This window comes from Musca autumnalis, unplaced genomic scaffold, assembly GCF_047663935.1.
Source record: "Musca autumnalis isolate F117 unplaced genomic scaffold, ASM4766393v1 scaffold_1, whole genome shotgun sequence".
Classification (NCBI taxonomy): Eukaryota; Metazoa; Arthropoda; class Insecta; order Diptera; family Muscidae; genus Musca; species Musca autumnalis.
In genome coordinates, this window is record NW_027411644.1 from 63,470,766 (window position 1) to 63,492,231 (window position 21,466).

General features: G+C 42.2%; 1 protein-coding gene across 3 annotated transcripts in view; it reads left to right on the top strand.

The window, feature by feature from the left end:
* LOC141399722 (uncharacterized) overlaps positions 1-16,440 on the top strand; it is a 69,155-nt gene extending 52,715 nt beyond the window's left edge. For all 3 annotated transcript variants that reach the window (XM_073978966.1, XM_073978958.1, XM_073978949.1), the window contains 6 exons: positions 2,542-3,579; positions 8,935-9,021; positions 9,085-9,394; positions 9,454-9,614; positions 15,467-15,616; positions 15,677-16,440. In XM_073978966.1, the coding sequence (XP_073835067.1) occupies positions 2,542-3,579; positions 8,935-9,021; positions 9,085-9,394; positions 9,454-9,614; positions 15,467-15,616; positions 15,677-15,843 (1,913 nt within the window). In that variant the 3' untranslated portion in view covers positions 15,844-16,440. The remainder of the gene's footprint in view (positions 1-2,541; positions 3,580-8,934; positions 9,022-9,084; positions 9,395-9,453; positions 9,615-15,466; positions 15,617-15,676) is intronic.
* The last annotated feature ends 5,026 nt before the right edge of the window (positions 16,441-21,466 follow it).

Below are 21,466 nucleotides of genomic sequence, written 5' to 3' on the forward strand. Positions count from 1 at the left end.
TGTCTGCAACCAATCGTTTTTCCCTGTAAGGATGTTGAAAACATTAGTAATGTTTGTGTGTCAATTGTGGAGTGGGAGTGTGGGAATTTGTGTGGATTCGTGGATGAGTTGGGTTATTGTGTTGATGTATATGTGTATGGGATGATATTGAGGATGTACTGGGTTATTGTGTTAATATTGTATGAATGTGGATGGGAATGTGTGTAAGGTTCTTGATAGAGTGTGTTTGGTGGATATAGAAATTTCATTTGCTATTGTTCTGGGAGCTGTAAGAAACGGGCCACTTCCAGTGGTCTTGTCCATAGGTCCACAGGGCGCAAATCTGTGGCCCTAGCTGGGCAAGAGAATATGTGCGCTGTGTTGTGCGGGCTTTATCTGCAATTCGGGCACCTGTCGAGGGTGCCTGAAACTATTCTGGCTTGATAACAGTTTAGAATAGTGCTCCATCCAGACCTTAATTGTGCCAGGATTGTTCTGGTCCGTCTGGGTAGGAGTCTTTCACTGTCGGATATGGCTGGGCGGTGTTCATTAAGGACGATGTTGCAGCGGTATCTTACGATGGTTTGGGAAACCGTAAGAGTGTGTATCTGCCACAGGCCTGCCGCTATTGACAATCTGTTGACGACAGATGGAACTGCGTCTTGGATGTCCGGACGCTAGTGCCTGATGTCCTTCCGGATGTGGCGTGGAGGAAGATCCTGCATCGCAGTGTGATGGTTGGGGTGACTTAGCAGATGACAGACCAGTAGGAACTGTCTAGCAAGCAACACACTATCACACACTCCTCATGTAGATGATAGACACTCGACATCTGCACACATCCGGTAGCAATCCGAAGCGCACTATTTTGAACCACTTGCAGTTTACGCCATAGCGTTTTGCTCAGGAAAGAAGCCCAAACTGGGGCGGCATAGCTCAGCACTGAGCGACTGATGGCCTTATATGTCGCGAAGAGCGTTTCTTTATCCTTTCCCCAGGAGGTGCCTGTTAGAGCTTTCAGGATCTTATTCTTCGATTGGACTTTACTTTTTATATACGCGGCATGTTTCGTGAATTTGAGAAGATTATCAAATACAACACCTAGGATCTTGGAATGTTGTACCGTCGGAATTATTCTGTCGTCGACTATTAACCTGAGCTCAGTTCTAAATTCACGCGTCCAGGAAGTAAAGAGGGTGGCAGTCGATTTCGTTGGCGAGATTACTAGGTTTCTTCCATGCATGAAGGCTGATATGGTGGCAAGGTAGCTGTTAAGACGTGCACTTATTTTCTCGAGATTGACTCCGCATGAAATTATTGTACAATCATCCGCGTAGGAAACCACTTTTACGCCGGGTTTTGGTGCAGGAAGCTTCGCAAGGTACGCGTTAAACAGGAGCGGTGACAGAACTCCGCCTTGCGCGACGCCCATTTTAATTTTGCGATACTTGGACTTGCGGCCTCTAAACTCCACATATGCCTGTCTACCAGCGAGATAATTGCCATGCCAGTGCTTGGTAGTGTGGCAGTGTCACCAATCAAGACCGAGAGATCCACTGTGTCAGTTTTGGTTTTGTTGTATAGTCTTCTGCTGATCTTACTAAGATAAGCTATTTAGCTTTGATCACCAAACCCACTGACATCTCCTGCCTGAGCGAGTAAGTGGCCAGAAGGCCTCATAACTATATACAATAACCTTTGTTGTTGCATGAAACTTACGTAGTAGAATAGGTTTGATGCTGGGTCGACAGCCGCTGGCCGAAACATAATGGTTTCGGGTCAATCCGGTACAAAAGAACCCGCTGTCGTGGGATTGACAATAACTTTTGCTAAATGTTTCATTGCGATATCAACCTAGGTGGATGTTATAGGGCTATATGATGCCCCAGCTTGGAGTTTTCTAGTTCAGAGAATTTGTTCCAGTCGGGTTTCCATGGATTCATATGTGGTGGTTGTTGTAAGCCATCAATAGATACTTGAAAGAGTATCTTCGTGTGATCGGAAATGGAACACTCATCAGATATTTCCCAGTCAATAATGAGGGTTTTGTCTTTATTAATAAGGGTTATGTCGGCGGTTGGCCATACTTCGTAATATCTTTTCCGCTGAAATTGGAGAGATATATTATTTTAAGATCTTTTTGGCAACTATACAAGTTCTTACCTTATCTCCAATGGATGTGGCGAATTTGGTATAGTTGCATAAATAAGGCTCCTGGACTAAGACGATGTCAACTTCAGACTTCTTGAGGGATAGAAGTAATTAAGCACGAACCGCTTTGCTTTGCATGATTTGATGTGGCTACAGCTTACGATCTTTTACTGCTTTTGTCCATCCTAGGCCAAACAGGAGTTCAGTCAGGCTGAATAGAGGTTACTATAGGAAAACTTTAATTCAGCCTGGCTGAATAAGGGGTTCCATAAGAAAACTTAAATTCAGCCTGGCTGAATATGCGTTTTCATCCGAAAACTTTAATTCAGCATGGCTGAATAAAGTTTTCCATAGGAAAAATTTAATTTACTATTTCTTTATTTACCAATAATTTTTTTCTTCTGTTTCCAGTTAATGCGGAGTCCTTGGACAACATTTTAAATATAGCCAATGACAATGGCGACAACAACACTAACCACACCGAGGTTTCATTTAGACCGTTATCAATAATAACAAAAGCAAAAAATACAAATGACACTGCCGTTCTAATAAACGAAAATGATCAACAACAAAATTGTTGTCCCAACGATTTCTTAGACGATAATAATAGCTGTTCTCTCCCCACAACAACAACAACAACTAGTACTACTATAAACAACAACCACGAAATATTAGCAACAGAAGATACCAACGATTTAGATGAAAATGATCTCATAGAAGAACTTATCGATGAATTAGATGTTATCGATGATGAAGAACCCGATATCAATGAAAATATCCTAATCGATCACCATTCTCATTCTTATCAGGATCAGAATCAAAATAATTTGTATGATGACAATGATGAAATGGAGCAATTTTTAGTGGCAAACAATAACAACAACATTGAAATCCAAGATGCCAGAGAGAAATTCCTGGAAGAAGAGGATGGGCATGAGGAACAGGATTGTCATGCTGATAATTTAAATATAACATTTGAATGTAAATATTGTTACAAATGGAAGAATAGCTCAAGTGAACATTTTCGCACCCAGGCAGAACTTCTGTCACACATTGCCGAATTCCATGGTTCCCATAATACACCGTATAATTGTCCTTATTGTGAGGAATGTTTTATGGATGCTGCCTCACGTACCACCCATTTAAAGGAGGTACACAGTCAAAAGCTCCACTCCTGTGAAACATGTGGTAAAAAATATGCCGATAAATTTAATCTACGAAATCATGTGGAGAAATATCACAGCGGTGCCGATTTCGATTGTACTTTGTGTGCAAAAAGTTTTTGTTCGAGTAAAAGTTTGAACTATCACATGAAATGGCATAATCCAAAGGAACAACTGAAGTGTAGTTACTGTGATCGTTTGTTTATCAATCAGCGGCATTTGAAGGTGCACGAGGAGACACACACTGGTTTCCGCAGCCAAGAAGTTTGTTCGTTTTGTGGGAAATGTAAGTATAGATATTGGATTTAATCTGTAATATTTGTTCGTTAAATAAGCAATAGATTTTCTTTCGCGTTGTAATCGGGTATCTAGTTTACACTAAGATGATCGACATTATTCATGCAGTGATTGCTGTGTACTAATTTATTTAATGTAAAAATACTTTTAAGATCTACGTATTACAATTTAACTTTACCTAACATAGAGTAGACTTTCTTCCAATCAAGTTGAAGAGTCTTATTCATCGCCCTCAATTTCGCCTTTGTTCGCTCAGATTTTTTCCAACTAATATTGCCGGACTGTCCCTTTTCCTTAAGGGCAGTCAACAGACTTGGGTCACAGTTTTTTTTGCTCAACTAATATTCTGCCTGTTAAGGGTACTCTTCAGACTGGATTTCATTAATCTCTTCAATCGCCCAGATGCTGAGACCAAGAACCCTATTTCATCTTAAATTTTTGTTGCCGTCTCATTCTGACCCAACGTGATTGACTGTCCTTTTCCTTAAGGACAATCTCCAGACTTGGGTCAATTTTTTGCTAACCCAATATTCTCCTTATTAATGGTACTCCTCAGACTGGATTTCATTAATGTCTTCAATCGCCCAGTTCATCAGACGAAGAAGTCTATTTCATCTTCAATTTTGCTGACGTCTCATTCTGACACAACATGATTGACTGCCCTTTTCTTTAAGGACAGACTGGATTTCATTAATCTCGTCAATCGCCCAGTTAATGGGACCAAGAAGTCTATTTCACCTTTAATTTTTGCTGACGTCTCATTCTGAAACAACATGATCGACTGTTATTTTCCTTAAGGACAGTCTCCAGACTTGGGTCAGGTTTTGTTTTTGTGGAACTAATATTCTCCCTATTGGGGCAAATTCTCAGCTTTCCAGCGTTGTTTGTTTTGGCCACTGATCCGGCAGAACCCCGTCTTTCTTCGAGGGTTTTTAATCAACTGATTTATTTCGGTTAAAAATTATCTTAAGAACTAAATATTACGATTTGACTCAACCTAACTAGTGTGTAAAACAGGTAGTGATTAGACAGATATATGTTGTAGCAACACAAATATGTTCGATTGTATAGATGTTGCAGTTATCTAGTTATGGTTTCCCTGTGTCCAGATTCAAAAATTTTGAAACCTGGTCTGGCCGCGTCTATAAAAAAATCAGGAAACAGGTAGGAGATTTATCTGGGCAATTAAACGCACAATTAATATGCTGGACATGTATTCGTTATCGGGCCAAATGTGAATTAAGGCGTCTGCATAAGTTCGGATCTTAACTGGGCTAAAACCACTACTGCTTGCCTTGGCAGCTGGCGTGTGAATGCTATTAGGGGATGTGCAGCCACTAACTTGTGACTGCGTCACTCGGAGACCTTCCGGTCCATTGTGATCATCCAGTAGAAAAAAGAGGAAAAAAGCTGCAAAGAAAAGAGGAGATGGAAAAGACAGAATAGGGGGAAGAAATAAAAGGAGGAAGTTGTTAGAAAAGTAAAGAACGAATAAATTACAAGAAAGTTTAAGAGGGGAGGAATAGTTTTAGAAAAGGAAAAAAGTTTTATTTTTAATGGTAGGCAGAATAATTTACGCGTTTAGGTTGCGCTGCCCAGCCACTTCAGATTTTTGATGATGCTGTAGATCACAGCAGGTTCCACAGTTGAGTAGAAAGTTAGACACGCTGGAAAGTGAACACCTACTAACCTATGCCGTCTACGAGCCATTGCTGGACAACGACATGGGATGTGCTCGATCGTCTCTAACTCCTCCTCATCCTCACAGAGTCTGCAGTAGTCAGTAACATCCTCATCCCATTTGATGGTATGGGCCCTGATATAGCAGTGTCCAGTAATGACTCCCGTCACGGGCTGTTTCCTCAGAGAACGTTTCAATTTTTTGAAAGAAATGACAAATGGGTGGTTTGATAGAGTCAGCGATAGCTAGATCTGTAGACTGCGATCCTCGTCTAGCATATTCATCTGCTCTTTCATTACCCAGATAGTCGCGGTGTCCTGGTACCCAGCATAGCCGGAAGCCGTTAGTTAGCGTTCTCAAGGCTGATCTACACTTAAGGACGACATCGGATTTGATGTTGCAGGATTTGATGGCTTTAAGAGCCGCTTGACTATCCACAAAGATAGTCACCGGTTCAAAGATTTCTGCATCCAAACTTTTTATCAATTCCGCTGCCTTCCAAATCGCGAAGATTTCAGCCTGGAAGACACTACAGTTGCTGTCTAGACTGTAGGTGTACTCAAGAGATAGCCTTTCACAGTAGACGCCAGCCCCGGTACCTTCCTCCATCTTGGAACCGTCTGTATAAAAAGCCAGACCGTCCAGAGGGGGGTTACTGCGGTTCCAGTCGTTTCTACTAGGTATAACGACGTCTATATCGTCAAATCTCAGGACTGGTGATATATAGTCGCTCAGTTTTCCGCGTTGGTTCACATTTATGCCTGATTCGTTCAGAATACATCCATGCCCATAGGTACAACCGCGCCAGAGATCCTGTTCATGTAGCCGTAGGGCACTGCGAGTTGCCTGACACTTAATGCTGAGACTCAGTGGTTTTAAGTTCAGCATTGCGTTCAGAGCAGCCTGTGGTGTGCTCCTGGTGGCTCCAGTAATGAGAATCGAGGAAGCTCTCTGTACCTTGTCAAGCCTACCGGATGTCGTTTGGCGCAGTGAGTGCCACCAAACAAGAGAACCATAGGATAAGATGGGTCTAACCACGGTGTTATACAACCAGTGTATAATCGATGGGTTCAGACCCCAACTTTTCCCAATAGAATTCTTACATGAATAAAGTGCAATCCTTTCTTCGTCCTTTCCTCAGCACTGCTGTTCCATCGCAATTGACAGTTCAGGATTGTGCCAAGGTACTTTGCCTCGGGCGAGAGCTGAAGCTGCACTCCATCCAGTGTTGGTGGTACAAATACGCCGAGCTTACGCTTTCTCGTGAACATTACCAGTTATGTCTTGGTTGGGTATACTCCAAGGCAATTGGCCTTAGCCCAGCGCGACAGCGTCGATAATGCTCCTTGCATAAGCTCCGAAATGGTTGACGGAAACTTACCGGAAATCAGTAGTACAACGTCGTCCGCATAGGCAACAACTTTTATACCTTGATTGTCCAGATCAGCCAAAATATTGTTTATAACAAGTAGCCACAGTAGCAGTGAGAGCACTCCTCCTTGGGGGGTGCCTCTAGTTACTGTTTTCCTAATTTTTGTCTCCTCAATGCTGGAGTTTATAATTCTGCTTTCTAGCATATTATTTATCCAGCAAGTTAGAGGTTCAGGTGTGTTAACTTTCTTAAGTGAGAGTTTTATGGACTCAAGTTCTAAGTTCTATGTCCAGAAAGGCAGCCAAGGTAAAGTTTGAGTTTTCCATATTCCTCTCAATAAAGCCAACCACCTCATGCAAGGCAGAATCCACAGATTTGCCTTTAATATAGGCGTGTTGTGAGTTGCTTATAGAGGCGGTGTCTACATGGCTCCTTATCTCCAGATCGATCAGTCTTTCGAGAGTCTTAAGGAGATAGGATGATAAACTGATGGGTCTGTACTCCTTTGGTGCAGAGTGACTAGGTTTTCCCGCTTTGGGAATGTAAGTAACTTTTACCTCTTTCCACAGACCCTGTACATATGAGACACTCAAACACGCCCTATAGATCTCCTCCAGGATTTGTTATAAACGTGGCGCTGCAAATTGAAGCATCGCCGGCGTTATACCATCCGGTCCAGGTGACTTATATGGCTTGAAAGTGTTGACAGCCCATTTAATCTTATTTCTGTTAACCACCTTATCAATGAGATCCGAATCCATAGGCTCTTGAATTTGGAGGTCGTCACATTCATTATTGACGGTGTCCGCATCCTTACAGCTTGGGAAGTGGGTCTCTGCCAAGAGGTTAAGAGTCTCGGTAGCAGAGTCTGTCCACGCACCATCTTGCTTCTTGATACTTCCGATGGATTTAGGGTCCTTGGAAAGTAACCTTCGAAACCTAGCTGCATCGTTGACTCCTTCTACTGACTCACAGAAATTAAACCAAGATTTTTTTCTTAGCTCGCTTGATCTCACTCTTGTATTTATTGAAACTCACCTTGTAGAGTCCCAATCAATGTCGAGTTTAGTCTCATGCGCCCTGTTATACATACAAACAAATCATCCCTTGTGACAGCTTCCTCTCACCGATGTTTAAATTAGTTATTCTGCTGTTCTTTCGGCAATCCAATTAATCAGTGTGGAGGAAACACCTACGTTGTTAGTGAATTATGATGCTTTCATGCCTGATATTATGGAAAGTACCTTCTATGTCAAGAAAACCTGGTGGCGTATATTTTGAGCTTTCCCTATTTCGCTCGACAAACTAGTTATACTGCATTGAATGTGCTTACTTTCCATGGAATTTTTAGGCGACTTATGATTTTCTCGATGACACTCACAACAGCGGTGGCCTGGTTGCGTGCCAATCTTGTTGGCTTTTTCGTATAGCCTTCTTCTGACATTCCTAAGATTTTGTTCTTCCTAATTCCACCAAACCGGCTGACATCACCTGGCTAAGCGAGTTAGTGTGCAGAAGGCCTCATAGCTATGGACAATAACCTTTGTTACATGTTTTACTGCGCTATCAATCTAGGTGGCTGTTTTAGGATATCCCCAGCTTGGAGTTTGCTAGTTCCGTGGGTTTGTTACAATCGGTTTCCTATGTGGTGGTTGCTGTATGTCGTCAATAGAGACTTGAAAGATGGTCGGAAATACTAACCGGATACTTTCCAGTCAATAATGAGGATTTGTCTTTATTAATAAGGGTTATGAAGGCGGTTTTCCATTCTTCGTAACATCTTTTCCGCTGAAATTAGAGAGATACATTAATTTAAAATTCTTTTTTCCAACTAAACAAGTTATATCCGATGGATGTGGCGAAGTCAACTTCACACTTCTTGAGGGCTAGATGCGAAGTCATTGCTGCTTATGATCTTCTACAGTTTTCCCTAGCGAGTCCTTAAAAAGTCTACTTCCTGTGAGGTTACGGACACCCTGATGACAAGATCCAAATTTTTCTGACTGTGAATAACCAGTTCCTTTGAGCTGGACCGGAAAGTTAAGTCGCTTTGTGAGTTGAGACTTAAGCAGCATCTCAGATCAGGATACCAGTTGTTGCAAACACTGGATTTAACAGGAGTAGAATTTACAGCAATGCGCATATCCAATACGGATACAAACTAGATATTAGTACCGGGATTTTGGTCGACGTCGACATGAAATAGTAGAATGGCTACCAAAGATTTCAGAATGCAACGTGTATTCTGTAATTTTTGATTTAATATATTAACCATTGGTTCTCTTTTACAGATTTCTTCCATTTGAAAACCTTACGATGGCATATATTTCGTCAACATGGTGGTGAAAAGCCCTACAAATGTGCTAGATGTCCAGAAGGTACTTTTTCCTAGAAAAACAAGTAAATAATAAAGGAATTAAACACATTTCTTTAAATTACAGTTTTTACCTCGTACTTTGAAAAACGTCTCCACATGCTGGAATTCCATTTGGACAATTTAACGCTGATAGAACGAACCGAATGTATGCTGTGTCGTAAACGTTACGACAATGAATGTATACTCAAAGATCATATGCTTGAGGATCATAAGGAGAATAAGGGGGCTGTGAAAATAGCAAATAATAAACGCATCATTATGAATAAGAAACCAAAAAGCTTTACCGGTTTATTCCATTGTGAGAAATGTGATAAACGTTTCAATATGAAATCGGCTTTGGAACGACATATGGCTGTGCACTCAATTGAGGGGAGGTATTGGAGAAATGTTTTTAATTTTTTACACAAAAAACTTACTGAGATTTTCATTTTAGGCCACATGCGTGTCCCCAGTGTCCGAAACGTTTTAAACGTTCCCAAGATATGAAATGGCATTTGAAAACCCATTCTGCGGAAAAACCTAACATATGTGATATTTGCGGCAAAGGATTTGCCTTGAAATATGTTCTAACTCAGCATCGTAGAAGTCATGAGGGTAAGGTTTAGCTCACATCATGATTATATTAAAACTTTTTGCTAGGTTAAGCTTCTTTATAAGGATATTTGAAGTAGATTCCATGGAATTATCATCTAAGACCCCACTGGATGTACTAAATGTTGTACAATGTACTCTTACTGTATTAGCATAGTCAGCGCGTCGCTGTTGTCATTTAAATCCTGGTATATGTGTGTATTCCTAGCATCGGACCATATCCCGATACTCACTTTTGCGAAGACCAGGGACTTAGTGGAGCCAGAGAAACGGTAATTATCGCTGACGTCCGAAACGTCAGTTGCTTTGTAGTAGTGCATGAAACTAGGGGTTCTTAGATCGAGTTTCATACTAGAGTAATTTTAAGAAATTGCAGTAGTGGGGAACTCGATCTAAGAACCCCTAGTTTCCTCCATGACAACAAAGCAACTGCCGTTTCGGAAGTCAGCATAATTTATTACAAGTTCAACCGCCATGGCTTCATGAATGTGAAGACAATGCCATCATATACAGACGCCACCCCCCTTGGAGAAAGGATTTTAAGAACCTATGAGCGGCCAAACGTTTCACTCCAATAGGCAAAATTGCACAATGGAAACCCAATTTTCCAACTGGTAGAACATTGAGACGTGATTCGCCAGTCATCTTCTGTTGATCCAAAAATCCCTAGTCTGTCCGACAAAATCAACAATCTCGTGAACCAGCATCGCAGAGGGAAATGGGTAAAATATGTGGATAACTGTGAAGCTGTTTAACACAAGCTCTGGGCCAATGTAAAGAGTCTTGCAGACGCCAGAACGTTATGAAAAAATGTCGCTGTAAGTTCGGAGGTGCTGACATCATCGAAGTAAAAAAATGGGGGCTAAAGTTTTGCCATCAATGTATTTACTTATTGCACATCCATCTGAGCAGAACAGGGCAAAAGGTGCACCCATAAGCCCTGAGACCTGACAGCATTTCCTATGCTGTAAAATATCAGCTCGGCTACAAGAGACCAGCAATTCAGACACTATCGGTAAATAGGTCAGAGATTCCAGATATTTGGAAAACGGAGAGAATAATTCCACACGGAAGGTTCAATTTCCCCATAGCTGCTGCGCGACTCGTGAGACGATATTCGCCAGTCATCTCCAGATGCTGCAAGAATCCCCACTCTGTCCGAAAGGCAATGAGACGACATTGGCCAGTCATCCAACGAAAAACCTCGTAAAACAGCATCGCAGAAAGAACTGGGGAACATCTGGATAATTGTTTCCATAAGCAGTCCGCCCGATTTCATCACCTCTGAACGCTAATTCAGATGCGACGGAAGCTGCTTTTTTCTAGGGGAGGGTTACTAACCCGACGCCCAAACCCAAGTTTTTAACGTTCTTATTGGTGAACGCGCGGCACATGTTGGACGGATGTTAGTTACCATATGGGATGATAGGACCACCAACCAAGACATGCCAGGGTGGTGGACCTACAAGAGAAAACCCCTAGATAAACAAGGCTATCAAGCAGGTGTAAATAGCGTTCACCCAGATACAGTCGCAGATGCCATAAACAACTATCGTATGAAAACGGTCTTCGGAGAACATCTCCATCTAGCGCAGCTGAGGAGCACCCGCTAGCACTACAAATCAGAGTAATTTTGGCTCAACTACGCTCAGGATGGTGCTGCCGTCTAAATTTCTATAGTGCAAGGATCGATGACGGCACAGGCCCGTACGACGCACTGCACCTCTTCAACTGCCCTGCCAAACCTACTCAACTAACTAGAACTGGAGATAGAGCCAAATCCAGGATCCATATTAAGCAGAAAAACATATCATAAACTGTTACAATAACAACGGCTACTTGCGACAAGATCAGAAGTATGAACAATGTTCTCAAGTCGCGAGTCGTCTGCACTTGCGATGCTGACGAAGAAATCATGTTGACCTCTTGCCATGCTATTGGTCGGTCTGTGGCAAGATATTGCGTCTGCAGTGTGATATGCAAATGTTAGCGCTACGCAGTGGAAGAATATTCAAGCCTGCCAGAATACCGCCATGATGACTGTACAGGGTGCCTTCTCACGACACATGTGAACCATATTCATGAGCAGACGAAGATTTTGCAGGTATTTTAGCACAACATGATGTTATCGATGCAGTATCTGCTTGGGTGTTATTGCCGAGGGCATGCCTACCACAATCTAGTGGACAGGTTGCTTCCACCAGGCGCGTCAGCGGAGATCTTCATGATCTAGAGAGAAAGATCCAAAGCTACCAGCGAGAACCTCTGAATCAACAAGTCTAATAGGCAAGCTTACAGCCTGTTTCACTATGTCGAACGAAAAGAAAAACAACTAAACTCGCAAATGAGCGTGATGAGCTTCGCCGAACCAACCCCAATGACCCCATGGTCAGGGAGCTGACGTTAACAGGCTGGTCGACGAGCATAAGCGGAACAAGTGGTTAAATCATCGGAAGAGTTGCAACATTGGAGCCGGTATAGGTGAATTGTGTGCAACGATTAAGTCACTCTCGAACCCTGGAAGAATGGAAGATAGGACCTCAGTCACGTTTGGCGACGTTACGTTGACTGACCCGAAGAGGTGCGCAAGTTATTTTAATCGAATCTTCCTGCCGAGGAGTAACCACCACAGTTTACAATGGATGATGTTGCCATTGCCATCAGGAACGGTTAATCACCCAAAGCGTTGGGCCCTGTAGTGCGATTCTATAACACATTTTTTGAGTTACCGACAAAAATCGGTAACATTAAAACGCAAAATTATAAACGAAAAGTTCAAATACAAGTTGACAACACGCTTGCTATCGGTAGAACTTTACGACTACTTTTTATTTGTCGCTAACTTACCAAATAATAACGTTAACTACCGAAATTATAAGCATTTTAATTTGACCGACATTTGTCGGTAACTCAAAAAATCAGTTAGAGAATCGCACTACTGATGGCATCTCCATGGTAATGCTGAAGCAGCTGGATGAGCCGGGAGTGGAGTATCTCATTAAAGTTCTCAACTTGTCGCTATCCGCCCTCATTGTTCCCGAAGTCTGGAAAATGGGCAGGGTGGTCCCACTACGGAAGCCCGGCAAGGATGCCAGCAAAAGTGAATCGTACAGGCCGATTTCGCTTTTGTCGCCCGTAGCAAAGACCCTTGATCCCTTAGTCCTCCCCAGTATCAGAAATAGCTATCAAGTTGCCGATCATCAGCATGGATTCCGTAAGCAGCACATCACGACAACTGCGCTGCACGCCATTACCATACATATTTGTCAAGGACTCAACCAGAGACGGCCGTGCGATAGAACAGTGATGGTGGCGCTTGACTTATCAAAAGCCTTTGATACAGTCAGGCACTCCACGCTGTTTGAGGACATTGAACAGACAACCCTCCGGCCAAGATTGAAACGTTGGATAGTCAATTATATGTGTGGACGCCAGTCGTACGTGGAATTCAGGTACAAGAAGTCCAAACCCCGTAGAGTGAAACAGGGAGTTCCCCAAGGTGGGGTGATATCTCCGGAACTGTTTAACCTCTACCTCTCCTGTATTCCGCCCCCTCTAGACGGCATCGAGATCGTAACGTATGCGGATGATTGCACGATCCTGGCGTCGGGTACCTATCCTGATGACATCAACAGCCACTCTGTTCACCACAGGGACAGCGCAGTTTGGAAGAAAATTGAATGTCGTGGTCGACCGTAGCAGAATTCCGACCACAAACTACCCCAAAATTTTAGGGGTCACTTTCGACACTACTTTCACGTAGTGCGCGCACGCCACAGCTATCTGCGACAAACTGAAAAGTAGGAACAAGGTCCTCAAGTCCCTAGCCGGCAGCACTTGGGGTGCAGATATAGATACCTTGTTGACCACATATAACGCGATAGGTCGGTCTGTGGTAAGCGATGCGGCGCCAGTCTGGTCCCCGAGATTATGTGATACGAATTGGAAAAAGATTCAAACTTGCAAGAATGCCGCCCTGAGAACAGCAATAGGTGCCTCCTCAAATCTACAGTGGACCAACTAGATGAGGAGACAAAGATTCTTCCAGTAAAGCAACACAATGAGATGCTTTCGTTGCAGCACCTGCTTGGATGTTACCGTGTGAGCCATCCCAATCACCATCTTGTGGTTAGGCCCGACACATACAGGCAGATCAGGAAGGATATCCATGCTCTAGAGGGAGAGGTCCAACGATACAGGAGAGAACCCCTAGATCAACAAGCATATCAAGCAGGTTTAAATAGTATTCACACGGATGCAGTTGCCAAGGCCTTAAGCAATTATAGTGTGAATAAAGTCCTCGAAATCTATTGCAGCTGAGGAGCGTCAACTGCCACGACAAACTAGAGTAGTTTTGGCTCAACTACGCTCGGGATATTGCAGTCGCCTAAATTCTTATTGGGCGAGACATCTGCCCAGTATGCAAGACATCTGCCCAGTATGTGGCATGGGCCCGCACGACACAAAACACCTTTTCAACTGCCCAGCCCAGATGAGTAGGTTTCATCTAACTCCAGTGGATCTGTGGTTACATCCCATCGAAGCAGCCACTTTCCTAGAACTGGAGATAGACCCAGAGCCAACCACTGTTACAACAACAACTAAACTCGTGTATAATTTTTAAATTTTGTAGTTGTTTTAAAGCAAACACAAAGTCAATATTGCCATGAAAACCAGAGTTTAGGTGTTTTTCGTTCGCAATAATTTTCTTTCGACATAGTGAAGCAGGCGCTTAGATACCATTCATACTGATGTAGTTTCGCAGGTAATACAATGATACAGTGTAAATGCCGTACTCGGGGATCACAAACTTACTCAGCTGTTGTCTGATTCTTTCTGGACACAGCCAGTACAGGTTGCAGAGTTTTTTAATCTCAACACAGAGGAACCAGAACCTAGCAAGCGAAAAATATATACGAACGAACATATTTTTGTTGCTACAAAATACAAAAACAACCTTTACTGTAAATGCGCTTTAACATTTAACATATTTCATTTGACGTATGTTATAAACCATGCATCATTTAAGTTGTTAATTACATACAATATCTGTCAAATAAATGACGTAAACCCCCAAAACACCTGTTTTAAGTGCAAGTGTAAAATGCGTTTAAAGGTTTTTCCGGGTTACAGCATGGTGGAATAATAGTAGTTAGTTTACATTTACGAAATCCACTCGATTTCAACTGTCAAATACATAGCTTAAACGTCAAATGAAATCCAATTGATTTCGGAGGACGTATACGCAAAGGAATTGACAGTTGAAATCGAGTGGATTTCGTAAATGTAAACAAAGCATAATAAGGTGTTAGATCAAATCATACCAAACGTCAAAATTGTTCACAATAACGTATTGCTGTGAATTGCTTGTTTATCATTCGCATGTGATTTTATTCACAATAATGCATTTTGACAACTAGTGTGATAATCAGCTGTTTTTCCCGTTGTACCTGTATTATTGTGCCATGAGTTACAGTACATTTATAGTACGTTTACATTTACGAAATTCCTTGGCGAATAGGCTATGCTGGATTTGCCAAATCCAGTGGATTTAAGTGGAAATTAAGTGGATTTAAGTTGTCATTTTCATACAATTTATGTCAAATAAATCGAGATGATGCGCTTAATCATCATATCCAGTAGACATTTGATATTTGAAATCCAGTGTATTCAATGATTTTTTCTGTAGGTTAAGTAGTATTTACATCAAACATATTATTTAAGTTGTCAATTCCATTGAATATCTGTCGAAATTTATGACATGTTAGACCAAAAACCTTTATTTTAGGTAGCAGTTTAAATTAGACTTTAGTATGTGCTTCCTCTTTTCTAATTTGTATGCGTTCTTGTTTCAGTTCTAGAAAAGAATTTCACCTGTACAATCTGTGGGCGCTCATATCTCTTTGAAAAGTCACTGCGTTTACATGAACGAATACACAGCGGGAAAACCTATTACAAATGTGATTTATGTAGCGAAAGCTTTGTGACACATATTAAGTTTAAATGTAAGTATTTCGAGAGATAATATAGTTCTATAATATCCTAATTATATCTCCTCAAAATAGGGCACATGAAGAAAATGCACGACGAGGAAGAAGTGGCTGCAACCACTAATCTAAATTCTAATTTCAATAATAAGACGAATATTAGTAATAACCACAATAATAATAATATAAATAAAAAGAACACAGAGCTGCCGTTGGATGACTTGATAAATATTGTGATTACTTAGCAATAAATTTATTAGACAATACAACAACAAAATATTTGGTTAAAAAAAATTAAGAAGACACATTTTTGTGAAATTACATTTAAAAAAAATACATACATATAGCACAAATGACCATTAGTTTTAAACAAACAAAAATCGTTAAGTATAATAAAAAAGATAAAAAACAAATGTAGTAACAATTGTAATGCTCAAAAGAAATATTTAAAAAATGCATTTATTTTAAAGATGAATTATATATTTTAATTATGAAATTATGAACAAATGAAATTGTTAGTTTAGTTTAATGGCAAAATCATGTCCAACTAGTAGTTGAGCCAAAGGCTTTTAAAATAAAAACAAAAACCCAAACCAAATAAATTTTAACTTCCCTAAATAAATAGACAAAAACTCAACCTTTACATAATGTAATCCTTTTAGAAGAATGTTTATTGTTTTGCTCGAACACACTTTTTATAATAATTATATTGTTTTATAATCTATAAATACTTTATTTTGATATTTAAATACTAATTCAAATTTTAACTATAACATATGCTAAATGTTAAAATCTTAAATAAATTATTCTAAATAAATCTAAAATATATATTTCTCCACTAATTATGGTTTTTTCACTAAGAAAGGAAAATAGGATTTCAACTTTTGTGCGACGTTATGCCGAAAACACATCTAACGTTTCAGTAAAGTTGGGCGCCATTTCTGATAAAAGAATACAGAAAAATTCAATCTATCTGGCCCTTGCTTCTTTATTCTTTTATAAGAAATGATGTCTAAAGGTGAGAACAGAATGACAAATTCAAGCTTATCCAAGCCTGTATTTATGTAAAAGAATAAAGGAAAGGTACTACCTAATTAATATGCGATCTTGCATTTCTTTATTCTTTTACATAAATTCAGGCTTGAATAAGCATGAACTTCTCATTCTGTTTTCACCTTAACTTTACTGAAATGTTGGGCGTCATTTCTGAACATTAGAATATACAGAAATATTCTATCTACACAGAAAAAAATATTTCAAGAATTTTTACATATTTTCGTTCGTGATGTAGTTTTTTCATACTGTAAAGGTACCTCACATAAGATACATGTGCAGTTTCTTATATGCATCCGAAAGCCACTATTTTTTCGAAAATATGTAAGATTTTCATGATATACAAAATCACTTTCCTATTTTTCCCTATATTCCACTATTTGCTCTCATATTTGGTCTCTCCATTAGTGATCTTCTCACTAACCTTCCTCGTCACCGAAGCATACGATGCAGGCGAATTAACTGAGTGTGACAGTGTCAACTTATTCGCGGCAGAAGGCTGCCGGACGACCGCTTTCTCTTCACAACCACAGGTTGTGATTTTAGATTGGTCTGCTAAGGTTCAGTGACCTTTGAATCAATCGAAGATGCCGCAGAACCATCGTTGTTGTTGAAACAGTGTTTATTATTATGTTTGTATGTTCGTTCCTCTGTTCAATCTGGCTATGGGTCTATCTCCAGTTCCAGGAAAGTGGCTGCTTCGATGGGATGTAACCACAAATCCACTGGACATCTAACTCCAGTAGGTTTGGCTGGGCAGTTGAAAAGGTGTTTTGTGTCGTGCGGGCCCATGCCGCATACTGGGCAAATGCCTTGCACGGCGCGGTCGATTTCCGCCCAATAAGAATTTAGGCGACTGCAATATCCCGAGCGTAGTTCAGCCAAAACTACTCTAGTTTGTCGTGGCAGCTGACGCTCCTCAGCTGCAATAGATGGGGGATGTATTTCGAGGACTTTATTCACACTATAATTGCTTAAGGCCTTGGTAACTGCATCCGTGTGAATACTATTTAAACTTGCTTGATATGCCTGTTGATCTAGGGGTTCTCTCCTATATTGTTGGACCTCCCTCTCTAGAGCATGAATAGCCTTCCTGATATGCCTGAATGTGTCGGGCCTAGCCAGCAGATGGTGATTGGGATGGCTCATACGGTAACATCCAAGCAGGTACTGCTCATTGTGTTGCTTTACTGGAAGAATCTTTGCCTCCTCATGTAGATGGTCCACTGAAAATTTGAGGATGCACCCTGTTGCTGATCTCAGGGCGGCATTCTGGTAGGTTTGAATCTTTTTCCAATTCGTATCACATAATCTCGGGGACCAGACTGGCGCCACATAGCTTACCACAGACCGACCTATCGCGTTATATGTGGTCAACAAGGTTTCTTTATCTGCACCCCAAGTGCTACCGGCTAGGGACTTGAGGACCTTGTTCCTACTTTTCAGTTTGTCGCAGATAGCTGTGGCGTGCGCGCACGACGTGAAAGTAGTGTCGAAGGTGACCCCTAAAATTTTGGGGCAGTTTGTGGTCGGAATTCTGCTACCGTCGACCACGACATTCAAATCTCTTCCAAACTGCGCTTCCCATGTGGTGAACAGAGTGGCTGTTGATTTTGTGGCGGAAATCTGCATATTCCTCGAATTGAAAAAGGTGGAAAGATCGGTTAAATAGTTGTTCAGTCTCCCACATATGTCATCAGGATAGGTACCCGATGCCAGGATTGTGCAATAATCCGCATACGTTACGATCTCAATGCCGTCTGGAGGGGGCGGAATACAGGAGAGGTTAAACAGTTCCGGAGATATCACCCCACCTTAGGGAACTCCCTGTTTCACTCTACGGGATTTGGACTTCTTGTTCCTGAATTCCACGTACGACTAGCGTCCACACATATAATTGACTATCCAACGTTTCAAGCTTGGCCGGAGGGATGTCTGCTCAATGTCCTCAAACAGCGTGGAGTGCCTGACTGTATCAAAGGCTTTTGATAAGTCAAGCACCACCATCACTGTTCTATCACACGGGCGTCTCTGGTTAAGTCCTTGACAAATATGTGTGGTAATAACGTGCAGCGCAGTTGTCGTGCTGTGTTGCTTACGGAATCCATACTGATGATCGGCAACTTGATAGATATTTCTGATACTGGGGAGGAATAAGGCCTCAAGGGTCTTTGCTACGGGCGACAAAAGCGAAATCGACCTGTACGATTCACTTTTGCTGGCATCCTTGCCGGGCTTCCGTAGTGGGACCACCCTGCCCATTTTCCAGACTTCGGGAACAATGCGGGTGGACAGCGACAACTTGAGAACTTTAGTGAGATACTCCACTCCCGGATCATCCAGCTGATTCAGCATTACCATGGAGATTCCATCAGGGCCCAACGCTTTGGATGATTTAGCGTTCCTGATGGCATTTGCAACATCATCCATTGTAAACTGTGGTGGCTCCTCCTCGGCAGGAAGAGATCTTATGCGTCGTAATACTCTTCTCTTCGCCCTGTCACTCGCGGGGTGCTCGACAAACTGTCGATTGAAATAGCTTGCGCACCTCTTCGGGTTAGGCAACGTAACGTCGCCAAACGTGACTGAGGTCCTATCCTCCCTTCTTCCAGGGTTCAAGAGTGACTTAACCGTTGCCCACAATTCACCTATACCGGCTCCAGTGTTGCAATTCTTCAGATGATTTAACCACTTGTTCCGCTTATGCTCGCCGACCAGCCTGTTAACTTCCAGTGTCAGCTCCCTGACTCTAGGGCAGAGTGAGGCAGAGAACATTTTTGGGTCTCTCTTGTGCTCTCAATGAGCGTAAACTTGTTGTTGTTCACAACGTGCTAGCATCTACACAGGCTGTGAGCGATAACAAATTTACGCTCACTTAGAGCAAATGGGCTCTCTTGTGAGTCACAATGCCTCCTCCTGCTCTAGGGTCATTGGGGTTGGTTCGACGAAGCTCATCACGCCAATTTGCTAATCCCGCCGCCTCTGCTGGGAAATTTGGTCTTACTTCGGGTATTCGACTAGCAGGGATATGGCGAGCGGCTGCAGCAGTGATGATGTCTCGGAACGTCCTTTCCGCTACCCGAACATCAGAAGGATTGGGCTGTTCTCTGAAGCGGTGATTGGTGAACTCTCTGAAATCAGGCCAATAAGCTTTCTTATGATTGACGAATGTGCGGCGTTCAGAGGTAATGAAATCGGGTGTTCTGCTAATGGAGACAATTATGGGAAGATGGTCTGATCCAAGGGAAATGACGGGTTGCCAGGCAACGTCATTTGTCAGACCAGGTGACACGATGGTTATGTCTGGCGAGCTGTGACACTCTCCTCTAATTCTGGTAGGGGCGTCCTCATTGACCGTGCAAAACGTAGAGCTGTCAATCTGCTCAGCCAGCGCTGTACCTCTCTGGTCGTTTCCGAGGACCGAATGCCACATCTCTAGATGCGCATTAAATTCCCCCAGGACCAGACGATTATGACCTTCCAAAAGCGGGCTAATATTAGGCACGTAATCTGAGATACAGCTATTTCTCGGCGGGATGTATACTCTATCTCGGCAGTTCCACACCTGACTGCTACCCCCATACATTCCATGTACGGGTCATTACAGACAGGCTCAAGCGAGATAAGTCTGTATTGGACAGACTGGTGCAATAGGAAAGCTAATCCCCCACCTCCACTCCTGGTGCGATCCTTCCTTAGCACGTTGTAACCATTGCAACGTTGTAAGCTACAGTTGTTGTTGAGCTTGGTTTCTCGCACCGCCGCGACCTTGATATTCATTCCTCCGACTCATGAAATCTACTATTTCCTCGATCTTACCACAGCGTCCATTGCAATTAAATTGCAAAAAGGATGCATTTTCGGGGATTGGGATAGCAACGGCTGGTGTTAAAGGCTGCATGTGCGTTTGTTGTCGAGGAGACTGCGGGGGAGTCTCATAATCAGACGACGAGGTAGTTTCGTAATACGATGACGACTGACTGTTGACTGTATCCACACAGCATGCAGCAACATAGTCTCTGTCGTAGTCCCTCACGTGGACAAGTCGAGAGCAACCCCTTAGATGCACCCACTCCTGACATCTATTGCATCTCACCGAAGGCTGGATGTGGGTGAAGATGCGGATGTGACAAACCGAGCACAAATATATTGGTCCTGGGTTTTCCTCCGCCCACCAAAAGAATTCGGAGCAGGCATTCCGAGATATGCTGCTCCCAACACAGAAAAACGAAACAAATACAAACATATGTACAGTGAGGTGACAGCCGCTGGCCGGAACAATGATGTTGTGTAGTTGCGGGTCAATCCGGTACGAAAGAACCCGCTGCCGTGGGATTGCAGAACCATCGTTGCTTTGGCTGCTGGCGTTTTCTCCTGAGTCAGATGGCATTCTTCTCAGCTACAATTTAGCCGCTTTGGATGAAGGAGTGTCCTTTTTCGAACAAGAGGTTTCTGCCGTCGTCACCTCCTTAGAGGTCTCGATAGGGATACCTTCTCTTCTTGAAGTGGGAATTTCCTCTGGAACTTCCTCACAAACTTGAGGTTAGATCTTTTCAGCTGATAAGAACTAATCTCCCTTACACTGAAGGTGTTTGCATACCGATTGCAGTAATTGACTTCCCTTCGAAATGCTTTCTCTGAGGGTTTTTGGAGTTTAGGCAGTTGAAAAATCAAGTGAAAAATTTCCGGAGGATTTTAAAGCCTTCTTTGCTTTTTTGCTTCTTCTGGACCTTTTTTAAGATGTAATCTCCCTTACACTGAAGGTGTTTGATAACCGATTGCAGTAATTGACTTCCCTTCGAAATGCTTTCTCTG